General features: G+C 49.0%; 2 protein-coding genes across 3 annotated transcripts in view; one reads left to right on the forward strand and one right to left on the reverse strand.

Annotated features, from left to right (window-relative positions):
- The window catches only part of TMEM39A (transmembrane protein 39A), a 224,400-nt gene extending 221,592 nt beyond the window's left edge, over positions 1-2,808 (reverse strand). Inside the window, exon 1 of the mRNA XM_085621131.1 lies at positions 2,408-2,808. Coding sequence (XP_085477257.1) covers positions 2,408-2,446 — 39 coding nt within the window. The 5' untranslated portion in view covers positions 2,447-2,808. The remainder of the gene's footprint in view (positions 1-2,407) is intronic.
- Positions 2,809-2,879: 71 nt separating this feature from the next.
- Positions 2,880-23,081, forward strand: part of LOC146801651 (uncharacterized) — a 59,783-nt gene continuing 39,581 nt past the window's right edge. Inside the window, exons 1-3 of one of the 2 annotated variants that reach the window (XR_014967630.1) lie at positions 2,880-3,115; positions 20,427-20,488; positions 21,943-21,979. Coding sequence is in view for 1 of the 2 variants with exons in the window: in XM_085621132.1 (XP_085477258.1) it covers positions 20,470-20,488 (19 nt within the window). In the remaining variant the exon portion in view is untranslated. The remainder of the gene's footprint in view (positions 3,116-20,426; positions 20,489-21,942; positions 21,980-23,081) is intronic. The other variant, XM_085621132.1, reaches the window with a different exon arrangement.

Here is a 23,081-nt window from a genome sequence, read left to right on the forward strand (position 1 = left end):
GGCTTTGTCAATACTTTATTGTCTGGTCATGCTTTTTGAAAGACTTAAAAAATTGGCTAACAGCAAAAGTATTTTTGGGGCCTAAAAAGCACTCTCTGTCTTAGTAGTCTGTGGGACGTAAGGGAACTACCTGGTGTGGGTGTGGCCCTCGTGAGCAGAGGGCAGTGATTCGCAGTGAAGTTACACAGTGACTGAAGTAGGCAAATCCATTGTCCCGTTCTGTATGCGGTGTGGCCCGATGAAACTATGTGAATGACACAATAACACACCAAGGGATGAAGACGACGGGCCGAACAGACCCCAAAAGTATATAATACACACAATTTTAGTAAAATCAAAAGGTCCTGCCAAACCAAACATAAAAATTAATAAAGAAGTGTCATAAGGATGTAGACCAAAATTACATGTAATTCACTAAGATACCTCCAATCCAAAAAAGTTGTTTTCTAGGTACACCTATAATCACAAATCAAGTATGCCAAGAAATATGTACGCAGCTGGCAAGACAGAAAGAGGGAGAGATTAATAGCAGCACAAATGCACCCCGGCGTGACTACTGCAGGAATTCGAAAAAAGAATGCCAATAAGGTTCAAGGAATAGGTTTTCTGTTGTGCACCCTTATACATTTAATTCTCCAAAAATCCATGTTATGCTACTTTTTATTGCACGGTCCAAGAACTGACAATTAATTAATATAACTCGTACTCTTTTGAGGTCCTATATCCAAGTTTGAAGGATAGCATTAAACAAGTTCGATAGAAGGTGTTAGTAGCCAACACATAAATAAAGTCACAAAACCGGCCACTATCTTAGCATACCGTTCACCGGGTATCGAAATGTGCTTACTGCACTAGATTAATGCAGCGTCTGCCAACCTCTCTTTATACCTGGTTATTGAACCAACATTCATTAACTCTCAGGATCACATAGGCGTCCTCATCCTCCAGCACACGTCACAATAAACAAGAATCACATCCAAACACGCCCACTGGATAAGATCCGTCTGGAGAGAGGTGAGGATTGGGTGAGCATTTTCCATATGTCGAGGCAGAGCAACATTGTGTCTTCTCAAGCACTCCTTATAACTGAAAAAAGGGAATTTTCGGACTCTCTGTATTAATTTTACATTAATATGACTCCGATTTAAGGTGCCACTCAAACACTGAGGCCATGTTCCACCCTATGAAAGCATTAGCTGTTGGTGCTGTTAGTATCAGAACAGACAAGTGTCACTGACCGATCACTTCACGTCATGGTGTTTCCATCCTTGGGCAATCGTCTAACAAGCTAGAGCTTCTGGGAGATGTACCAATAGTTAACTTCACTCGAACCAACTGCACTTTAGAACCAGTGGCAACGTTCTCCTTAAAGGGGCCAGCCAGTTAATGATGTCACAATAGGTCTCAAAACCCCAGCTGGCAACATCAAACAAAGGAACATTCTGGAATGGTAATTGTTGGCGACTGTTATGGTGAAGACTGGGCAAAGAGACAAAGGGTTTTCTATTCAATTGATGAGGTGTTTGATAATTGGAGGGAGGTCAACTACATAGTTGCAAAACGGCTCCTCCAGTTCAGACAGTAGACAGGTCACTGCCTCCATGGATGTTCATTGCCACTGCAATTCAACTACTACATGCACAACTAGAGCAGTCTAGGCACACGTGTCACCTAAGAAGTCACTCAGCACACGCGTAGTCAAGCCAGCCCTCAGGCACACACCTTGCTAGAGCAGTCCCTCAACAGACTAAAGCAACTGACTGTACATAATAAGAGTACATCTGGAACCTTCTACATATATGTAAGATTAGCAAATGGAGCCTTGACATTTGGACCACCACAATCTAGCCCTAAGCTTTCATTTAGGAATATAAGGTTTCTGCAAAGTGTAACTTCCTGTATTTTCAAATGAACCAACGCGACTAAAATGCCAGAGTACAAGAGTTTGCAAAACGAAAGCATATGACAGGAAGATGCAATACACTGTGACAGTCACTTCGAAGCCCTACGTGTGTATCCAGAGTTTTAAAGCTGTTTAACTGGTTTTGTGCGTGTAGCCTGATGTTCATTCTGCATACGTGTAGACAAAATTCACTTATACAGCTGTGCAGCCAGAGTTAGCATCGTATGCATCTTTAGACCGCAATCTCTTCCACAAAAAGTTGCACTTTATACACAGAAGGCAGACTTGTCTCCTACAGCATTGTAGGCACAACTGCCCCTCACATCAAAAGTTATCCCTTTACACATACGCAACCGTATTGAATCAACTGGAATAAAAACAGGCTGCTTAACATGTTTTTGCAACATAAATTATGACGTAGCATCCCCAAAGTGTAAACTCAGATGGTACATTCCTAAATTAAAGCCAGGCTCTCTAAAGCAGGCTGTAAAGCGAGATACTCACACATGGAAGTGCAGAAGGGGGGTGCAGCAGGACAGTCATCAGATGAAGAAGCCCTCACAGCACACACCGGGCAGAAATACTTTAAGGCAATTGACTCGGGGAAGGGTTTGGAACATGCACCCAACCTCCTGGGAGTCGGGTGGCGATATAAAGAAAATCCAACTATTGCATGATGGGAAATTGGGAAAAGTTGCACTGGCAGCTGCTGGTCCTGGTTCCGGGTGCAGGAGGAGGCAGTGAATGGCGGTGTAGGTACAGTCTTGGGTGGGAGGGGGGGTGCTGCAGCCCAGATGTGAGGGGTCCCCTCCCCTCTCTAAAAGCAGCCTGCTCTCTGGCAGAGACCTGCCACTGTTGCAGCTGCCCAGAGAGACGTGGCAGTGCGAGCTGGCAGCGTCATCTGCGCGCGACTTTCCCCCTAGGCTCCATTTGCCACTCAGAAGATGGCCGCCGAGGCCGGTCACGGTGGGCAGCCATGCTGGAGGTGGCATCGAAAGGCAGCTGCTTGTCTACTTACCGGCGGTGAAATAACGAGTCTGTGGAACCTACAGGGAAATATTAATGGCCAATACAAATCAAGGAAGCAACCTACCAGCCTCTTCAGCCAATCCGTTAACGAGTACCATTCCATTCCATACTCCAGCTTGAGGCACTGATCGGCAAAACAGAAAGTTTTTATTTACCTCTCCGTGAACCTTTTTGAAACTAAAGGTGGGTAAGGCAGGTGAGGGTGGCAGGCAGAGGCGCAACTAGAGCCAAATTTCGGTGGGGGCTGAGCAAAAATTTCGGGGCGGGGCTGAGCAAAAATTTCGGGGGGGGCTGAACTTTAAGCAATAGGCAGAGTGGAGCTGCAGGGGCTCTTAGAAGGGGTGAAACAACAGCGAGGCCTCATTAACATGCAAATGGTCTTTTAAAGACCTGTGAAGTGCTCGGGCGCGGCTGCTTTTATGCCCGGGAAGGTGTCTCATCCCGGGCTGCCACACACGACGGGGGGGGGGGTGGGGCTGAAGCCCTGTGAGTCCAATGGGTGTTGCGCGCCTGGTGGCAGGGGCCTAAGTTCCAAAACACGCCCGAGTCACGGAAAAGTCCATCGTGTGTAACTTACAAACAAATAGTTGTAATGTTGTAGGGTGCCAGGCAATATGTACTTTCCCCCACAGACACTCTAGAGACGTTCTAATTGGTAATTGCGCCTTTATTACACTTTGTATGCACCTGTGGAGAGAGCGCCGGGCAACACGCTCCGATCGCGTCTCTCGTTCGCGCCGTTGTCCTTCGCGCATGCGCTGTAGCGTCCAACGTCCGCTACACGCCTTTGCGTCACCACGTAGTGCGCGCGTCCACTAGACCGCGACACTACATATCTCCCCCTTTTCACACCACTCACACAGAGTCCCCGACCCGGAGGTCAGTCCATTTCAAAGTCTCTGAACTTGGATGGTCTCACCACTGCTCTTCCCCCCCGTGTGTGCCTTACCGGAGTGGAATGTCCTTCTCGGCTTCCCTCTGTGACCAGGCCTCCATCTGTACCTTTCGGAGAGCCCTGACTCTCTTTCTCTTTTACCTCGCCATCTTCTCTCGTGGTCTCTCCCCCAGGTCTTCTCCCTGGGTTGTCTCTCTCTCTCTCTTGCTCACCGCCCATGTCCTCCCTGGGGCCTCCTTCGGATGAGTCTGTGTCCTTTATCACCCCCTCTGCCGGGTTTTCTTCTTCCGTGCACTCTCGGGGCCACTGTAAGATCTTATTGCATTTTGCCATGTGCTCGTGTGACCACACGTTACCGTCACTGAGCAGTGCTGCCCTGTCATACACCTCTTCTACTCTGAGGGGTGGGGAGTATTTGCTTTCTCCTTTCCGCTTAAGGATCGCCAGCTTCACTCTGACCCACTCCCCTTTTTCCAACGCAGCATCTTTTGTCTTCTTGTGGCGGTTGTAGTGCTCCGTGTAGATGCGTTGTGCCTTCTGCAGGTTGTGCTGCACCACTGCCGGAGACCATTTGCTAGTGATGGACTTCTCCTGCCATGCCACATTGTCTTTGGTAAAAGGTTGCCGTCCCCGTAAGATCTGGAAGGGACTGTACCCCGTTCCCGTGGGGGTGATGCGGTATGCCCATATCGTGCTGAGCACCTCCTTTTCCCAGTCTTTACCTCTTGTGATGGCCGCCTGTATGGAGCCCATCAGCACCCTATTGAACCTCTCTACTTGTCCATTGCTGGATGGGTGGTAAATCGAAGTATGTTTGAGTACTATGCCATTTCTGTTCGCGAACGTGACCCACTTGTCGGAGATGAACTGGGGGCCATTGTCACTGATGATGCTCCTGGGTATGCCTTCCCGAAGAAACATCGCCTTGAGGAAGCGTAGGATCTCGTCCGTGTCCATGACCTCGTTGATGTGCACTTCTGGCCATTTCGAGTATCTATCCACCAGTACACATAGATATTTGGGGATGCCTTGGTCGTCCAGTATTGGTCCCAGGATGTCCACTGCTACCTCTTCCCAAGGGTTGCTGGGATTAGTGAATTTCCCTAGGGGTGGTCTCATCGGTTTGAGAGTCTTGTCTGCCCCTTGGCATTGCGCACAGTCCTTCACGTGCCTCTCAACGTGCGTGTCCATTCCTGGCCACCAGTAAGTTTGTTTTGTTCTGGCCTTTGTCTTCACTATTCCCAGGTGGCCTTCGTGAAGTATGGCTAGCAGGGTAGGTACGATGTTCTCCGGCGGCACCACCCTGTCACCCCTGTAGACGAATACTCCATCGTTGCCCACCGACAGCTCTTCTCTGACTTCGTAAAACTGCCTGATTTTTGGACCTTGTCGCCTCCTGTCCGGCCATCCCCGCACAATGCACGCCTTGATCTCCTCCATGTCGGCATCCACTTCATATGCATCCTTCCAGTCCTGCCTGCTGATGGCCTTTTCCGGATCGTCCGTCAGAGCCACCATCTCGTCGTCGTCTCCCCTGTCGTTGGACGCGTTGTCCATCGCAGATGCCCTGCTGAGATAGTCCGCTATTTTGTTCCTGGAGCCCGGGATGTATTCCACGTCGTATCTGTACTCCAGGAGTTTCAGTGTCATTTTCGCTATCCGGGGTGTGGCGCTGGCATGGCCATCGGATGTCAGTACTTTCACGAGAGGCTTGTGGTCTGTCTTCACCTGGAATCGGGTCCCCCACAGGAACTGCCGGTACTTCGCCATGGCCCATACTACCGCTAGCATCTCTTTCTCTATCACGCTGAACTTTTGTTCCGATGCTGTCAGCGTCCGGGACGCGAAGCTGATCGTTTCCGTGCCACCTTCTGGTCTTTCTTGCATGAGCACGGCTCCCAGTCCCTTTTCACTCGCGTCCGTCATCAATATCGACCGCCCCTGGGGGTCGAATCCTTGCAGCGGGACTGCTCCGCCAATCTCCCGTTTCACGGTGTCTAACTCTTCTTGCGTCTCCTCCGTCCATCTGAACGCCGTCTTGTCCCTCGTGAGCTGCCTCATGTGGTGGGTTTTCGTGGCAAAGTGGTGGACGAATTTACTGTAGTACTCTGCCATCCCTAGAAACGACCGCACTTCCTCCTTGGATGTGGGTGGCGGTGCTTCGCAGATGGCCTTTACGTTCCCTCTCTTCGGCGTTATTCCTTGTGCCCCTATCTCGTGTCCCAGGTAGGTGACAGATGTCATCCCAAAATGGCACTTCTCCCACTCTGCTGTGAGGCCCTTCTCCTCCAGGATCTTCAATACTGCCGACAGTTTCTTGTCGTGGTCCTCCTGCTCCGTCCCCATCACTAAGATGTCGTCCTGGAAGTATTGCACTCCCTCAATGTCCTTGAATAGGCGGGCCATCAGCTTCTGGAACACCGCCGCTGCCGAGGCGAGACCGAAGGGCATGCGGCAGAATTGGTAGCAGCCGAACGGCGTGATGAACGATGTCAACTTTTTGCTCGTCGGATGTAGTGCTACTTGATGGTACGCCGATTGCAAGTCTATGGTGGAGAACCATTTCACTCCTTTCGTGCGGGCCAACATTTCCTCAATGCGTGGCAAGGGGAACCTCTCCACCACTATGCACTTGTTCAACTCCCTGAGGTCCACACAGAGGCGCACTTTGCCTGACGGTTTCATGGCCACCACCAAGGGGGCCAACCACTCCGCGCTGTCAATGGGCTCAATGATTCCTCCTTCTTCCAGTCGGAGGAGCTCCTGTTGCACCGCTTCCCTAACGGCAATCGGGATGTTCCGTACCTTGTGTGCGACTGGCCGGGCGTTGTCTTTGAGGATGATTTTGTGGGAGAACTTCTCCAGCTTCCCTATCTTCCCGCCGAAGACCTTCGGGTGCCCGCTCCGCCATTTTCCTGCCGTCGACTCCTCTCCGTCCAGTGTCGCCAGCACTTGGGTGTCCCCTCCTGCGTTCAACTGTATACCCAACACTCCTTGGTCCATCCAGCCCAGGACTGACGGTCCTTTCTCTGCGACGTACAGCTTGCAGGTTGCGCTCCTCTCCTTGAATTGGAACTTCATTGTCTTGAACCCTACCATCGGGATCGGGTCCCCTGTGTAGGTGACAGGTCGGATGTCGGGGGGTTCCAGGTGTGTGCCCCACGTGGGTCTGAACTTCTCGCTCCATACTGAACGTTGGATTATCGTGTAAGGAGATCCAGAGTCCGCCACGATGGTGATGGGTATGCCTCCTACTATCATGTCGCATTGGGGCTTGCGCGATCTTCTCTCCTCTATGCCCAGTACCTGGTCCTCAATACACAGGACTTCCTCGTCGTCTTCACGGCCTTCTGCTTCTTCCCCCTCGTCCTGTGCCACGAATTTCACCGCCTGCTGTCTTCCTTTCCTGCGGCAAACCTTTTCGTAATGGCCGACTAGGCCGCAGAACGCGCACTTGGCTCTGAACGCGGGACACCGTTTGTCGTGCGCTGCATGATTCGAGCTGCCGCACCTGTAGCATTTCATGGCCTCGCCTTTGCCCTGTTTCCATGTCGGTCCGGGTCTTGGTTTCCCTGTGGCCGCTCCTCTGTACTCCCCCGTCGTTTGTTTCCCCCGCGTCTGGTGGTCCGCGTCGTCTACTTTGTTGACTGTGAGTCTGGGGGCCTGTTCTCCTTTGGCTGCATCCGCACAGCGTTTCGTTAGCTCCGCTCTCTTCACTATGGCGATCACTTCATTTAGCGTTGCATCTCCATTCGCCCATAGTTTGTCCTGTACTGACTTGCTTGTCGTGTGCATGACGATCTGGTCCTTGATGAGTTCGTCCTGCAGTCCGCCATACCTGCACGTCATCGCCAGCTTCCGCAGTGCCGCCACATAGTCATCCACGGATTCTCCCGCTCCTTGCTTCCTCTGCTGGAAGTTATAGCGGTCGATTGAGGTGCACACTGCCGGTCGGTAGTGGTTGTTCAAATCTTCTATGGCGTGGGTGAACACGTCTGTGTCTCCTGCTGGTCTGGTGATCGGTGTGAGATTTTGGAACACCCGTATTCCTTCTGGTCCTAGGTTGTGTAGGAGTATCCTCTTCCTCCTGGCGCTAGAGAACGCCTCCTCGTTCTCATCTTCTAGCGCTTCCAGGTAGTTCCTGAAGTACTCCCTCCAGTCTTCCCACTTCATTATGGGTTCTCCCGGGCGTGGTAGGAACGGTATCGGCGTCGTCAGAGTCGCTGACTGTGCACTCATTTTGGCGTCCACTGGCTTCCTTGGGCTGCCTGGTGCGTCCGTCCCCACACCCCTACTTCGGGTACCTGGGACTGCGTTCGAGCCGGCTGCTCCGTCGTCCCCTGACTCCGCCAGGATCTCTTCTGCGGCTCCGCCGTCCGTCCGCGATATCCCCTACCACGTGGCTGGCTCTTCGTTGCCTACGTGCCACTCTCCGGCTTCTTTCTGCCTCTGCCGCGCTCTCCCGGTGTGTAGGCGTCTGCTGTTTCGTCTCTCCGGTCTCTCACCGTGTATGGTGGTGTCTCTCCTGGCTGGCTTCTCTGTGCTGCAGGTTAGGGGGGCACCTTCCGCCTGTTGCACCTGGGGTTCTTCTTGTCCCAGTCTCGTCGCCACTGTAATGTTGTAGGGTGCCAGGCAATATGTACTTTCCCCCACAGACACTCTAGAGACGTTCTAATTGGTAATTGCGCCTTTATTACACTTTGTATGCACCTGTGGAGAGAGCGCCGGGCAACACGCTCCGATCGCGTCTCTCGTTCGCGCCGTTGTCCTTCGCGCATGCGCTGTAGCGTCCAACGTCCGCTACACGCCTTTGCGTCACCACGTAGTGCGCGCGTCCACTAGACCGCGACACTACAATAGTGCCGTATAAAAGACTGCTTAGAACAAATAGTGCGTATAAAAGACTCCTTAGATAATATCTATATCAAATAAATGTAACTATATATGATTATATTAAAATAAACACAAAGGTGCACCACTAAACACAACAGAGATTGGACACATAACTAATGATCAGGTCTGTGTCCAAAATATTCGTTCATCAATTTTCTTCTTTTTATTCAGTTTGCATAAAAGACATTGGAGGAAAACAGCCGACACGTTTCGTCCAGTAAATGGACTTCTTCAGGGCGATTACATAAAGTTGGCACTTCCAAGCAAGGATTTCGTGGGAGTAACCATCACAGACGCAAGTGGGACAATATGATAAAAGTAATTTCACCAGGGTTTGATAGAAAAGATGAGATTTGATCCCAATAGATTATAGGGAAGTCACTAGGTATGTATACCCGATTAAGCTGAGTCAACAGTCTCACTGGAAGAAGGCAAGCCATAAGTATTATACATGTTCACCGTCTCATACCTTCAGTATGGACACACGGCGACCTGGTAGCATCCCGAGCAGAGCCTTCCAGATCTCGTTGTGTGAGGTTGCGGTGGCGAAGGAGAGGTGCCTGCCCCAGGTACAGGTGATGCAGAGGTAGTTGTATGAGTTAGACTCTACATTGGATAAACAGACCTCAGTTTGGATAGCTAGAGCAGACAAACATCTATGCAGGAGCTTGAAATGCGACGAATCTCTGGCAGTGGACTTTCCAGGACGTTGAGCGGTCACTATATGTCCATTGCTCTTCATAACCTGCAAAAATAACAGTTGATGGACAGAATGCAGAACAATGTCATACATTCACCCCAGTACAGCGATCTGGGCCTAAATCCATCGTTTTTTTGCTCACCATGCCACCCCAGTTTAGACCTGGCCATATGCAAACCAGTCTTGACCCTGTGCCTCATGGGAACAGTCCAGCCCAAATTGCCAAGCCAGGTCCTTCCTGGACCGGAAACAAGCATCCTAGGACCGGTTTCGGGGTTTCACCCCTCTTCAGCCAGGATAGCTTAATTCCAGTGGCATGGAGAGCACGGGACTCATGTCTGAGCATACCCGTCCCACTCAGGGTGACAAATGCAAAAACAACAGGTGATGGACAGAATGCAGAACAATGTCATACATTCACCCCAGTACAGAGATCTGGGCCTAAAGCCATCGTTTTTTTGCTCACCATGCCACCCCAGTTTAGACCTGGCCATATGCAAATCAGTCTTGACCCTGTGCCTCATGGGAACAGTCTAGCCCGAATTGCCAAGCCAGGTCCTCCCTGGACTGGAAACAAGCATCCTAGGACTGGTTTCGGGGTTTCACCCCTCTTCAGCCAGGATTGCTTGATTCCAGTGGCATGGAGAGCACAGGACTCACGTCTGAGCATACCCGTCCCACTCGGGTGACAAATGCAAAAACAACAGTTGATGGACAGAATGCAGAACAATGTCATACATTCACCCCAGTACAGAGATCAGGGCCTAAATCCATTGTTTTTTTGCTCACCATGCCACCCCAGTTTAGACCTGGCCATATGCAAATCAGTCTTGACCCTGTGCCTTGTGGGAACAGTCCAGCCCGAATTGCCAAGCCAGGTCCTCCCTGGACCGGAAACAAGCATCCTAGGACCGGTTTCGGGGTTTCACCCCTCTTCAGCTAGGATTGCTTGATTCCAGTGGCATGGAGAGCACAGGACTCACGTCTGAGCATACCCGTCCCACTCGGGTGACAAATGCAAAAACAACAGTTGATGGACAGAATGCAGAACAATGTCATACATTAACCCCAGTACAGAGATCAGGGCCTGTCAGGGGGTCCCCACCTGCCATGAGCCGGGGGAGGACTTTAATCCCTGTTCGTTTCCGCCCCGACTGCAGGACGGACATGGTCCCTTTAAGACAGACCGGACAGTCCCGGAGGAGGGAACCCCGCCTCTGACGTCTCCGGCCGTCCTCCAATCAGATGCCTCATTGCCGTTCAAAAGACGACGTCAGGGAGAACACAGCGCGACGCAGCCAGGAGAGGAGACGCCGTCCAGAGCAGATACGGAAGTACTTCTGAGCCAGGAATCGGAGGAAGTCAGAGCCTTGCCGCCACCGGAGGAGAGAGACGGTCCCGAGGATTCGGCGTCCCAGGAGAAGAAAAAGCCGGGAGGCCAACAAGACCACGCTCCGCCCCGCCACACTTCTGGAGAAGTGTGGCACCACAAAGTACGAGCCAGATTACGGGGACTCGTATTCCCACCGAGAGGGAACAAGTAGGGGTGGGTGACGGTGGTTACGGGACAGTCGGGTGGGATTTTAGAAAGCTCACTTCCCCTACACGGATACGCTGTTGCACGGTGAAGGTTCCCTGGTGACCCCGTCACTTCCCCGCCTCCTCCTTTTTCACGATCAGTATCCCAACATTGGATATAACCCCCAACTTCTCTTTCCTTTCTACCCGAGAGTCACCTCTGGATCCCTGTCAACCTCAAGTCGGAAACGTCCCGGGCTGAGAAGGAGAACGACCAGACTAGACGACTAAGAGCTCCCCGAGAACTCCGGCTTCGTCACAGACTGTTCCTTGGGCGAACGCTTGCTTTCTTTCTTTCTTTCTTTGAGCTAGAACTACGTTAATAAAAGTCCAGATCCTTTGAACCCACTGCAGATCCTGGTCTTTATGTTGTCTTTAAGTGCGACCCTCCATCACTTCTTACAAGTGGCGAGCCAGATAGGAGATAACAACGACCATCCTCTGACACAAGATGGAAAACCTCATTCAACAAATGAAGGAAGGCCAGGATAAACTGGAGTGGGCAATCGGACAAACCTCCACTCAAGCTGAAGCCGACCGCACAGCCTTTACCACTGCCATACAGACTCAGGCCGCTAGCCTCTTGAAGCTGGCAGAGGGTCAGAACCAACTCATGGCAGCCCTAGGACAAGGGAGAACAAGTGCCCCTCTCCCAGGAACGGTTGTCCCTCTACAGAAGTTCACTCAAGGGGAGGATCCTTTGGCTTTCTTTTTGAACTTCGAAAGGGCCGCTAGGGCCAGCGCTTGGCCCGGTGAGAGGTGGCCTTTCTATCTTGCCCCTCTATTAACAGGGGAGGCGCAAGCCGCGTATCAGATAGTTAACAAGGACGGTACTTCCGGTTATGCTCTGGTAAAACAGTATATACTCGACCGCCTAGGGGTAGATGAAGAGACACATCGACTTAAGTTCCGTCAAGAACGCGGTTCCCCAGGAGACCTTCCAAAGACTCTGTTCTTTAAATTAAAGGCAGCCGCTGACCTGTGGCTCAAACCCCAGGAGGGTAATATGGAAGAGGTGATGAATAAAATATACCTCGAACAGTTTGTGGAAGCATTACCTTATGGGACACAACGGTGGTTAAAACAGCATGCTGGCTTAACGCTTGAACATGCTGTTGAGATGGCTACATCTTATGCGAGGGCCCAGGGACGACCCCCTATAAGAGAACCCGAGAGAACCACTAAGACCAACCCGGGCAAACTGGAAAAGAAATATATGAAGCCTCCTTTAGAGCCTTACCGACCACGCCCCCTCAAACCGGACGTCCAACCCAACTCTGGTCCTCAATGCTATGACTGTGGGGAGTGGGGACATATATCAAGGTATTGCCGAAAAAGAAAAGAAAAGGAAGAAGAACCTATGGACGTGAGCTACGCCCCCTATTCTCTTCTATACGCCCAAGAAACAGGCCCCATCTTCTATGTGAGTTTGAATATATATGGGAAAGTGGTTCGCGCTTTACTTGATTCAGGATGCAGGCATTCGGTGGTTAGAAAAGAATTGGTCCCCCCCTCATGCCTTATAGCGGGGAAACAGGTTCACATAAAATGCGTACATGGGGATGTAAGGGAATATCCCATAGCTAAGATCGCCATCTGCACTGCCGCAGGCACCCGAACCGAAGTAGTCGTTGGGGTTTTACCTACTCTACCAGAACCCGTGATCATAGGTACCGACAATCCGGGCTTCGTCACTCTCATGTCTGATGCCTTGCAGGGCACTTCCCATACCAACCTTCTTGCTTCCGAACCATGGGCTAGGGATACTCATTTTAGGACTGCTCAACTAAACGACTCTTCGCTTACTAATGCTTGGCATATTGCTCGTTCAGGTCAGGACCCGATAACAGTCACCTATCCCACATTTATTGAAAAAAACGGGTTGTTATATAGGGTAGCCAAACCCGATGCAGTGCCCCAACTCCTGGTACCCGTTGCCTTTAGGGACCAAATACTTTTCTTTGCACATGCGCACTTACTGGCAGGACATTCAGGGGTAGAAAAAACCGGGCAGGCCATTTTGCAACACTTCTTTTGGCCAGGGATCTATGCACAAATACAACGGTACTGTCAAAAATGTCAGATCTGTCAACGAAGAAACCCCTATGTTCCACCTCCGGTACCTTTGAACCCATTACCGATCATAGGTAAACCTTTTGATAGGATAGGCATGGACCTTATAGGTCCCTTACCGAAATCAGCTAGGGGCCACCTGTATGCATTGGTCTTAGTAGACTATGCAACTCGATACCCTGAGGCCTTTCCCCTCCGGGCGGCTACATTGACAGCAATCGCCCAAAAACTCGTCGAGGTCTTCGCTAGGATGGGCTTTCCTCGCAAAATCATTACCGACCAAGGAACACCTTTTGTCTCACGCTTAATGACCCAGGTCTGTAAACAACTCCAAATCACCCACATAAAAACCTCTGTCTACCATCCCCATACGGACGGGTTGGTCGAACGCTATAATGGGAGCTTAAAACTCACCCTGAAGAAACTCCTATCTGGGGATGGTAAAAACTGGGACTAACTGCTGCCATTGGCTCTGTTTGTACTTCGGAGCCAAAAACAAGCCAGCCTAGGCACCTCTCCTTTTGAATTATTGTTTGGTAGAACTCCAAGAACCCTCTTGGAAATTACCAAAGAAAGCTGGGAAAAGGAAGGAGTACACGAAGCAGAAACCTTGCTAGATTACACCCGACAACTCCAAACCAGGTTGCATAAACTAAGGACTATGGCACATGAGCACCTAGCCATAGCCCAGGTCAAGCAAAAAACGTTTTATGACCGGGGCAAGAAATGGAGGGAGTTGGATGTTGGGGAATGGGCCTTGGTGCTGCTGCCCTCATCCACTCATAAACTGAGGAAAGAATGGAAGGGCCCTTTTAAGATTATCAGGAAGATAGGTAGAACTACATACATCCTACAAATTCAAGGTAACAAGACACAGATGTGCCATATCAATTTGTTAAAAAAATGGCTGGGAACACCTCCTCAACCGGTCAATACTCTTACAGTAGCCGAGCATACCGTGTATGACACCCCTATTAACTCTGACCTAACAAGCGGACAGCGTGAGGAAGTACTATTAGTTCTTCTCAAGTACGCGGATGTCTTCTCAGATCAACCAGGGAAGACCAACATAGCAATACATTCCATCCCTACATCTCCCGGGACGGTGGTCAAACAAAAGCCCTACCGTATCCCCGAAGCTAGGAGACAGGCCTTCCAAGAAGAGGTTAATCAAATGTTGCGCTCTGGGGTGATAGTACCCTCCCACAGCAACTGGTGTTCTCCGGTTGTCCTCGTCCCCAAACCGGACGGCAGCATTCGATTTTGTATCGACTTCAGAGCCGTGAACAGGGTGTCTAAACAAGACGCATACCCCCTTCCTCGGGTAGACGAGTTACTAGAACGCCTTGGGGAGGCTCGTTATATCACCACTATCGCCCTCACCAAGGGGTATTGGCAGATTCCCCTCAACCCTGCAGATCAAGAAAAAAACGCTTTTTCTACCCCCTCTGGCCATTATCAGTTTACAGTCCTTCCATTTGGGCTACACGGTGCTCCGGCAACATTTCAAAGAGCCATGGATAAGGTATTGTCTTCTCATACTCACTATTCTTCCGCTTACGTGGACGATATTGTCGTCTACAGTAAAACATGGGAGGAACATTTGATACATTTGGAAAAGATACTCTGTAGTTTAAGGACAACAGGTTTTCACATCAATGCGAAAAAAACTAGAATAGCCTTGAGGAAGGTGAAGTATCTAGGATATGTCTTGGGAGATGGTAGGATAGAACCCCAGACCGAAAAAATCAAGGCTATCCTTGAAGTTTCCTATCCCAAGACCAAAAGAGATCTGCGAGCTTTCCTGGGCTTAGTGGGCTATTATAGGAGGTTCATTGCTCAGTTTGCCGACTTAGCTGGCCCTCTCACTGACCTCTTAAAGAAAACCCAGTCGTCCCCTAGACTACCTGCCCCTACTCCCAGGGAAATCCGTGCCTTTGAGTCTCTAAAGACCGTCCTCACTACTGCACCCGTGTTGATTTCCCCGGATTTCTCTAAACCCTTCATCCTCCAGACGGATGCCTCAGGAGTGGGTATAGGGGCAGTCCTGTCACAGGTGGATCCAGGGGGGTCGGAGAGGCCGATCCTCTTCATCAGTCGTAAATTGTTCCCCAGGGAGGCCGCTTACTCCACTATCGAGAAAGAGTGCTTGGCAGTACGTTGGGGAGTGGACAAACTCAGATATTACCTGGAGGGCCGACCGTTTGTTTTGTATACGGACCATGCCCCACTGACGTGGCTACAAAGGAACCGGGGTCACAATGATCGCATTCTCCGATGGTTCTTGGCTCTCCAACCCTTTCAGATTGAGGTTCGGCATCGGAAAGGTCTGGAGCAGGGGAATGCGGATTTCTTGTCCCGCTTCCCCGTTTCCCCCGATCGGGGAAATCCCGGGGGAGGGATGTGTCAGGGGGTCCCCACCTGCCATGAGCCGGGGGAGGACTTTAATCCCTGTTCGTTTCCGCCCCGACTGCAGGACGGACATGGTCCCTTTAAGACAGACCGGACAGTCCCGGAGGAGGGAACCCCGCCTCTGACGTCTCCGGCCGTCCTCCAATCAGATGCCTCATTGCCGTTCAAAGGACGACGTCAGGGAGAACACAGCGCGACGCAGCCAGGAGAGGAGACGCCATCCAGAGCAGATACGGAAGTACTTCTGAGCCAGGAATCGGAGGAAGTCAGAGCCTTGCCGCCACCGGAGGAGAGAGACGGTCCCGAGGATTCGGCGTCCCAGGAGAAGAAAAAGCCGGGAGGCCAACGAGACCACGCTCCGCCCCGCCACACTTCTGGAGAAGTGTGGCACCACAAAGTACGAGCCAGATTACGGGGACTCGTATTCCCACCGAGAGGGAACAAGTAGGGGTGGGTGACGGTGGTTACGGGACAGTCGGGTGGGATTTTAGAAAGCTCACTTCCCCTACACGGATACGCTGTTGCATGGTGAAGGTTCCCTGGTGACCCCGTCACTTCCCCGCCTCCTCCTTTTCACGATCAGTATCCCAACATTGGATATAACCCCCAACTTCTCTTTCCTTTCTACCCGAGAGACACCTCTGGATCCCTGTCAACCTCAAGTCGGAAACGTCCCGGGCTGAGAAGGAGAACGACCAGACCAGACGACTAAGAGCTCCCCGAGAACTCCGGCTTCGTCACAGACTGTTCCTTGGGCGAACGCTTGCTTTCTTTCTTTCTTTCTTTGAGCTGGAACTACGTTAATAAAAGTCCAGATCCTTTGAACCCACTGCAGATCCTGGTCTTTATGTTGTCTTGAAGTGCGACCCTCCATCACTTCTTAGAGGGCCTAAATCCATTGTTTTTTTGCTCACCATGCCACCCCAGTTTAGACCTGGCCATATGCAAATCAGTCTTGACCCTGTGCTTTGTGGGAACAGTCCAGCCCGAATTGCCAAGCCAGGTCCTCCCTGGACCGGAAACAAGCATCCTAGGACCGGTTTCGGGGTTTCACCCCTCTTCAGCCAGTATAGCTTGATTCCAGTGGCATGGAGAGTACGTGACTCACATCTGAGCATACCCGTCCCACTCGAGGTGACAAATGCAAAAACAAACAGTTGATGGACAGAATGCAGAACAATGTCATACATTCACCCCGGTACAGAGATCTGGGCCTAAATCCATCGTTTTTTTTCTCACCATGCTACCCCAGTTTAGACCTGTACTCGGGTGAATGTATGACATTGTTCTGCATTCTGTCCATCAATAATTCTTTTTGCATTTGTCACCCTGAGTGGGACGGGTATGCTCAGACATGAGTCCCGGGCTCTCCATGCCACTGGAATCAAGCTATCCTGGCTGAAGAGTGGTGAAACCCCGAAATCGGTCCTAGGATGCTTGTTTCCAGTCCAGGGAGGACCTGGCCTGGCAGTTCGGTCTGGACTGTTCCCATGAGGCACAGGGTCAAGACTGATTTGCATATGGCTGGGTCCAAACTGGAATGGCATGGTGAGCAAAAAAACGATGGATTTAGGCCCAGATCTCTGTACTGGGGTGAATGTATGACATTGTTCTGCGTTCTGTCCATCAATAGTTCTTTCTTCGTAACCTGCAGCAGGTCGGCTTCAACTGGAGCGTCAGACTTGCGCTTCACCAGGATTCGGTCTCCCTCTTTGAAGGCCGTGTCCCTAGTGCCTCAGCGTTCATCAGCATATGTTTTCATCTTGGATTTGTTCAAATAATCTGGTTTGCTTATCTTGTCCGCGTCGGTCGACATCGCCTGGTTCCATTGTGGCAGTTGCGTTCCCATGGCTCTCCCAAACATCAAGGTGGCAGGGATTTCACCTGTGGTGAAGTGGAGAGTAGACCGGTAAGTATGAAGGGCCAAACACAGACCAGGTCAGAGGTCATTTCCTTTTAGCACAGCATGCTGAACCACTCTCTTTAGAGTGTCCATGAACCGTTCAACAACCCCATTCGACTCGGGCCAGAGAGGTGTGCTTTTCTGATGCTTGACATTAATGCTTGTAAGAAAATCTCTATTCTTGACTGTTGAAAGGTGGGTCATCGTTAGATGTTCGAATGGATAGAACACCCCAGGTTGCAAAACCATCGTTCAATACCTCATTGAGTTTATCAGGTGTAGTTGACAACATGTCTTCCATGAGGGGAAATCTTGAGTATTCATCATTTATTACCATGAGGCCATTATTGAGCGGTCTGAAGAATTCAACAGCAATCTTCTCCCAAGCTCGTTTTGGAAGATCGGATATGGTTAACAGGTGCTTCGTGGTTTTTTGGGAGACAGACAGTTACAGAAGTGACAGGTCTTTAATTCTCTTTCGACTCTTTTATCAAGGTGAGGAAACCACATTCGGTCTCAGAGAGCTCTCTTAGTTGCAGTAATGCCACAATGACCATTGTGAGCCAATTCAATAACTTGTTGTCTTAGGCTCGCAGGAATGACAGTCCTCGTACCTCGTAATATAATGCCTTCTTGAGTCGCAGACAGTTCTTCTCTGACATTTGTGATTCTTGATATTTAAAGTCATCCATCAGAGGTCGAGTATGTTTCCCCCAGGATTGTTGTGGAATAGTGTCTTAGAGAATAATCGTATTGTATTGTAATTGCATTTATATAGCGCTTACTACCACTGATGAGGCGTAGAAGCGCTTTTTCGGTGAGTAGCACACTTCTCCGGGACCCAAAGAAGATTAGTGTTGAATTAGTATAGTGAAACATTCAAGTAAATTTTAAGTGGTGGATAGGTTAGTCATTTATTTGAATTCGGAAGGATAGCAGAAGGATAGAAGAGGAAAAAAAATGTTTGTATTTATATAGCGCTTGTTACCCCTGATGGGGTGTTGAAGCACGCTACTCCGGAAACCCATAATGGATTGGTGCTGAATTAGTATGGTGAAATATTTGAGTCGTGGATGTTAGTCAGTTATTTGGAGAGAGAAGGGTAGCGGAGGGATAAAAGGGAAGAAAGGTTTGCATTTATGTAGCACCTGTTACCCCTGATGGGTGTTGAAGCGCTTTTCTGGCGAGTAGGACACTACTCCGGAACCCATAAAGGATTAGTGTTGAAAATTAGTATAGTGAAGTATGGAGTAATTTGAGTGGTGGATATGTTATTCAGTTATTTGGATAAGAAGGGTAGGTTGCGGGACAGAAGAGGGAAAGAGGTTTGTATTTATATAGCGCTTGCTACCCCTTGATTGGGTTTTGAAGCGCTTTATTGGCGAGTAGCCCGCTACTTTGGAACCCATAAGGATTACTGTTGAATTAGTATGGTGAAACATGAAAGTAATTTGAGTGGTGGGTATGTTAGTCAGTTATTTGGATTGAGAAGGGTTGGGGAGGGGTAGAAAAGGGAAAAAGGTTTGCATTTATATTGTGCTGGTAACCCTGATGGGGTGTAGAAATGCTTTATTGGTGAGTAGCACGCTACTCTGGAACCCATAAAGGATTAGTGGTGAATTAGTATAGTGGAATATGGAATTTGAGAAGTGAACGTTAGTCTGCTATTTTGATTGAAAAGGATAGTGGAGGGACAAAAGAGTGAGATTTTTTTTTTTTTTTGAGTTCATAGCAGTCGGAGGAGGCTTTTGGATGAGCAAAGATGGGTTTTGAGGGGAAGAGTCAGAGGAAAGAGTTGAGAAAGGTTTGTTTTGCGGGATCGGTATAGTATAAAGAGGTGTCAGATGATGCAAAAAGGGGTAGAGTAGGAGAGAGTCTACAAAGGGTTATTTTGGGGATCATAGTAGTGGTATGGGGTGTGGGATAAATGAGAGTGGATGTAGGGGATATATTGATAGATGTATAGGGTGAGAGATGGGGTAGTGCATTGGAAAGAGTAGTAGAAAGAAGTTTGAGATGAGTCAGAAGGTTGGGCCAGAGGATATATTGAGAGACGTATAGGCTGAGAAATAGGGTAGTGCATTGGAAATGCTAAATTAGAAGAACGTGATAAATATATAGATCCATAAGTAAATTGAAGGTATATAGATGCATAATGGAGGTAAGTATATATAGATTAAGGATATTGATCGAGGTACAGGATGAGAAATAGGGGAGTGCACTGGACATTGTTTTTTAAGGAGAAAAGTAACAGACACACAGATCCAAGTACATGGAGGTGCATAGATGCACAATGGAAGGAGGTACATGTAGACCAAAGATGATTTTTATTTATTCATTTATTTACAATCACATAATTATTCTACATGTTTATACAAAGCAATACACAAAGATAGGTACATATCTATACTGAAAATAAATGCTTTTATACAGAGGGATGTGCTGTGTATTTCTGTTGGCGTGTGGTGCTTATGTGGGGAAGAGCCAATTCTTGAGTCATTTTCTGAAGATAAGGTGGTTGTCGGTGGATCTTATGTTGGGGGTAAAGAGTTCCATAGTTTGGCTGCTTGAACAGAGAAGGGAGTGCCACCCATGTATTTTTCCTTGTATCTTGGGATTTTGAGGCGAGATGCTCTTTTAGAGCATTGGTTCCTTTGCTGAATGTGTTTAGTGATTTTATTCCTGATGAAGAGCGGTCCTGTTCCGTATATCGCTTTGTGGGTGATACAAAGCAGCTTGAACATGGATCTTCTGGCAACCAGTAACCAATGCAAGGCTTTCAAGGCAGGTGAGATGTGGTCTTGAGGTTTGATATGCAAGAGTAGTCTGGCAGCCGAGTTCTGAATCCGTTGTAGTCTTTTCATGGTCCTTAAAGGTGTTCCGTGGTAGAGACTATTGGCGTAATCGAGTTTGAACAGAACAGGGGAAATGGTAGCAGCGTTTTTATAGTAACAAAGCTTGATCTTGCTAGTTTGTCCACTTGGGCTTTCATCGACAGCTTGGAGTCCATGGTCATGCAGAGATTTCTTACTTCCTTTAGGTGGTGATCCCAGTTCATCAGGCCAGGCGGCAAGCGGGTCATAATGTTTCCAATCGCCACACGTGAGTATTTCCGTTTTTGAAGCATTCAATTTGAGATGGCTCCAAGTCATCCACTGATCCACGGCTCTGAGACAACTGAAAATTGGGGATTTTTCAATGTCTTTGGGGCATTCCAGTTGGAGGAGTATTTGCGTGTCATCTGCATAGTTGTCAAAACCAACACTGGAGGTGGGCCAAAGGCAGTAAAGCTGGGCCGCTATTCATATATAACAAAAAAGCTGCTAATACTGCAACAAGTCTTCAAATTCAACTTCTCTTATGAGGACACATCTTGAAGTGAAACAAAAAGTGTCCGAGATCTTTGTTTTCCTTGAATTAATCAATTAATTCAAGGAAAACAAAGATCTCTGACACTTTTTGTTTCACTTCAAGATGTGTCCTCATAAGAGAAGTTGAATTTGAAGACTTGATATATGATCTGCATAGTTGTAGCACGTGAGGCTAAATTGATTGATCAGTACTGGTAATGACTTCATGTAGATGTTGAAAGGCATGGGCGAGATGATAGAACCTTGAGGGACCCCTGCTTTTGTGGAGCATGGTTTGGACGAGAAAGGTGGGGTATGGATGACATCAGTTCTGTTTTGAAGGTAGGACGTGATCCAGTCTAGAGCAGTTCCAACTATGCCGGCTTCATAGAGTCTTTGTTTCAGGGTGTCATGGTCAACCGTGTCAAAGGCAGCCGAGAAGCCCAAGAGGAGTAGCGCAGCAACCCCGCTGCGGTCAACTGTATTCTTCAGGTCATCCCAGATGGCAAGGAGGGCAGATTCAGTGCCTCTTCCCGGACAGAATCCTGTTTGGAAGTCTGAGAGTATGTCATTCTCTTCAATGAATTGTGACATCTGGGCCAAAGCTGCTCTTTCTATCAGTTTGCCCAGTAAAGGTCCATTTGTAATGGGTCTGTAGTTGTCAGGGTTCAGCGGGTCCAAGTTTGTTTGCTTCAGTAAAGGGCGTATGTGTGATTTTTTGAGTTCTTCTGGAAATATTCCGGTAGTTAAGGAATCGCTGATGATTCTTCATACTGGGGTGGCAGCAGAGGTTGTTAAAAGAATTGTCTTGAAAGTTTGTGGTGGACAGGGGTCCGAAGGGCTGCCGGCAGGCCTGCCTGCTTGGACCAGGTCCATACATTCATCGTGTGAGATGTGTTGGACGGGACGGAGAGGCTGGGTTACAGTATTCTTGGATTGTTGTTTTGTACAGGGGTTAGTGCTGGTGCTCTGTTTCTGTTTTAAGTACGAGTCCAATGTGTCTGCTTTGTCTGTGCAATGATTTGCCAGTTTGTGAAATTTTGAGTAACAGGATGAGTTCATTCTAGGCAATTTAGTTTCCGAAATTCATTGAATATTTTATAGAATTCTTTATTTGCACATTTAGCATTTTGAATTCTGTCTGAATAGTACCTTTTCTTAGCTTTTTTTGATAGCTGACTTGTATAATCTGTTAATTTTTTGTAGGTGAAGGTTGTCTTGTTTGGTGTTTGTTTTGAGCCAGGTACGTTGCAGCTTTCTAATTTGTTGTTTTATGTCTTTTATTTCTATGTTTCTCCAAGGCGCTTTTTTTTCTTTTGTGCTGTTGTGTGGTTTTGAGTGGTATAGATTTTGAACCGAAGATATTGTTTCCAGATTTCTAGGTGACTGTACCTCTACCTGCTAACAACGCTAGCGCTATTTGCAATTCGCTTTTAAAATTCCCGTTTTTGTATTTGCTTTGCTCTTTATTTTGTTCCCCCTGATCTTACTACATCATGTTCCTCATACTTGCACTTTAAAAGTTTACCTTCACCGCTGTTTAGCGGGTTCTCGTCATTGGGGATGTGTGGATGACTTGCAGACGCCATTTTGCTTTGGGAACTGCTAGGGCAATCTTGGGCGCCATATTGGAGGAGGAGGCGGGCTCTCTAGGCAAGGCCGGCGCATTTAAACCGGGCACTCGCTCGCGTCAGCTGGACTTGGTGACTGTACCTCTACCTGCTAACAACGCTAGCGCTATTTGCAATTCGCTTTTAAAATTCCCGTTTTTGTATTTGCTTTGCTCTTTATTTTGTTCCCCCTGATCTTACTACATCATGTTCCTCATACTTGCACTTTAAAAGTTTACCTTCACCGCTGTTTAGCGGGTTCTCGTCATTGGGGATGTGTGGATGACTTGCAGACGCCATTTTGCTTTGGGAACTGCTAGGGCAATCTTGGGCGCCATATTGGAGGAGGAGGCGGGCTCTCTAGGCAAGGCCGGCGCATTTAAACCGGGCACTCGCTCGCGTCAGCTGGACTAGGTGACTGTACCTCTACCTGCTAACAACGCTAGCGCTATTTGCAATTCGCTTTTAAAATTCCCGTTTTTGTATTTGCTTTGCTCTTTATTTTGTTCCCCCTGATCTTACTACATCATGTTCCTCATACTTGCACTTTAAAAGTTTACCTTCACCGCTGTTTAGCGGGTTCTCGTCATTGGGGATGTGTGGATGACTTGCAGACGCCATTTTGCTTTGGGAACTGCTAGGGCAATCTTGGGCGCCATATTGGAGGAGGAGGCGGGCTCTCTAGGCAAGGCCGGCGCATTTTAACCAGCCATTCACACGCGCAGCGGTGACGCG

Source organism: Triturus cristatus, chromosome 8 (assembly GCF_964204655.1).
Source record: "Triturus cristatus chromosome 8, aTriCri1.1, whole genome shotgun sequence".
Lineage (NCBI taxonomy): Eukaryota > Metazoa > Chordata > Amphibia > Caudata > Salamandridae > Triturus > Triturus cristatus.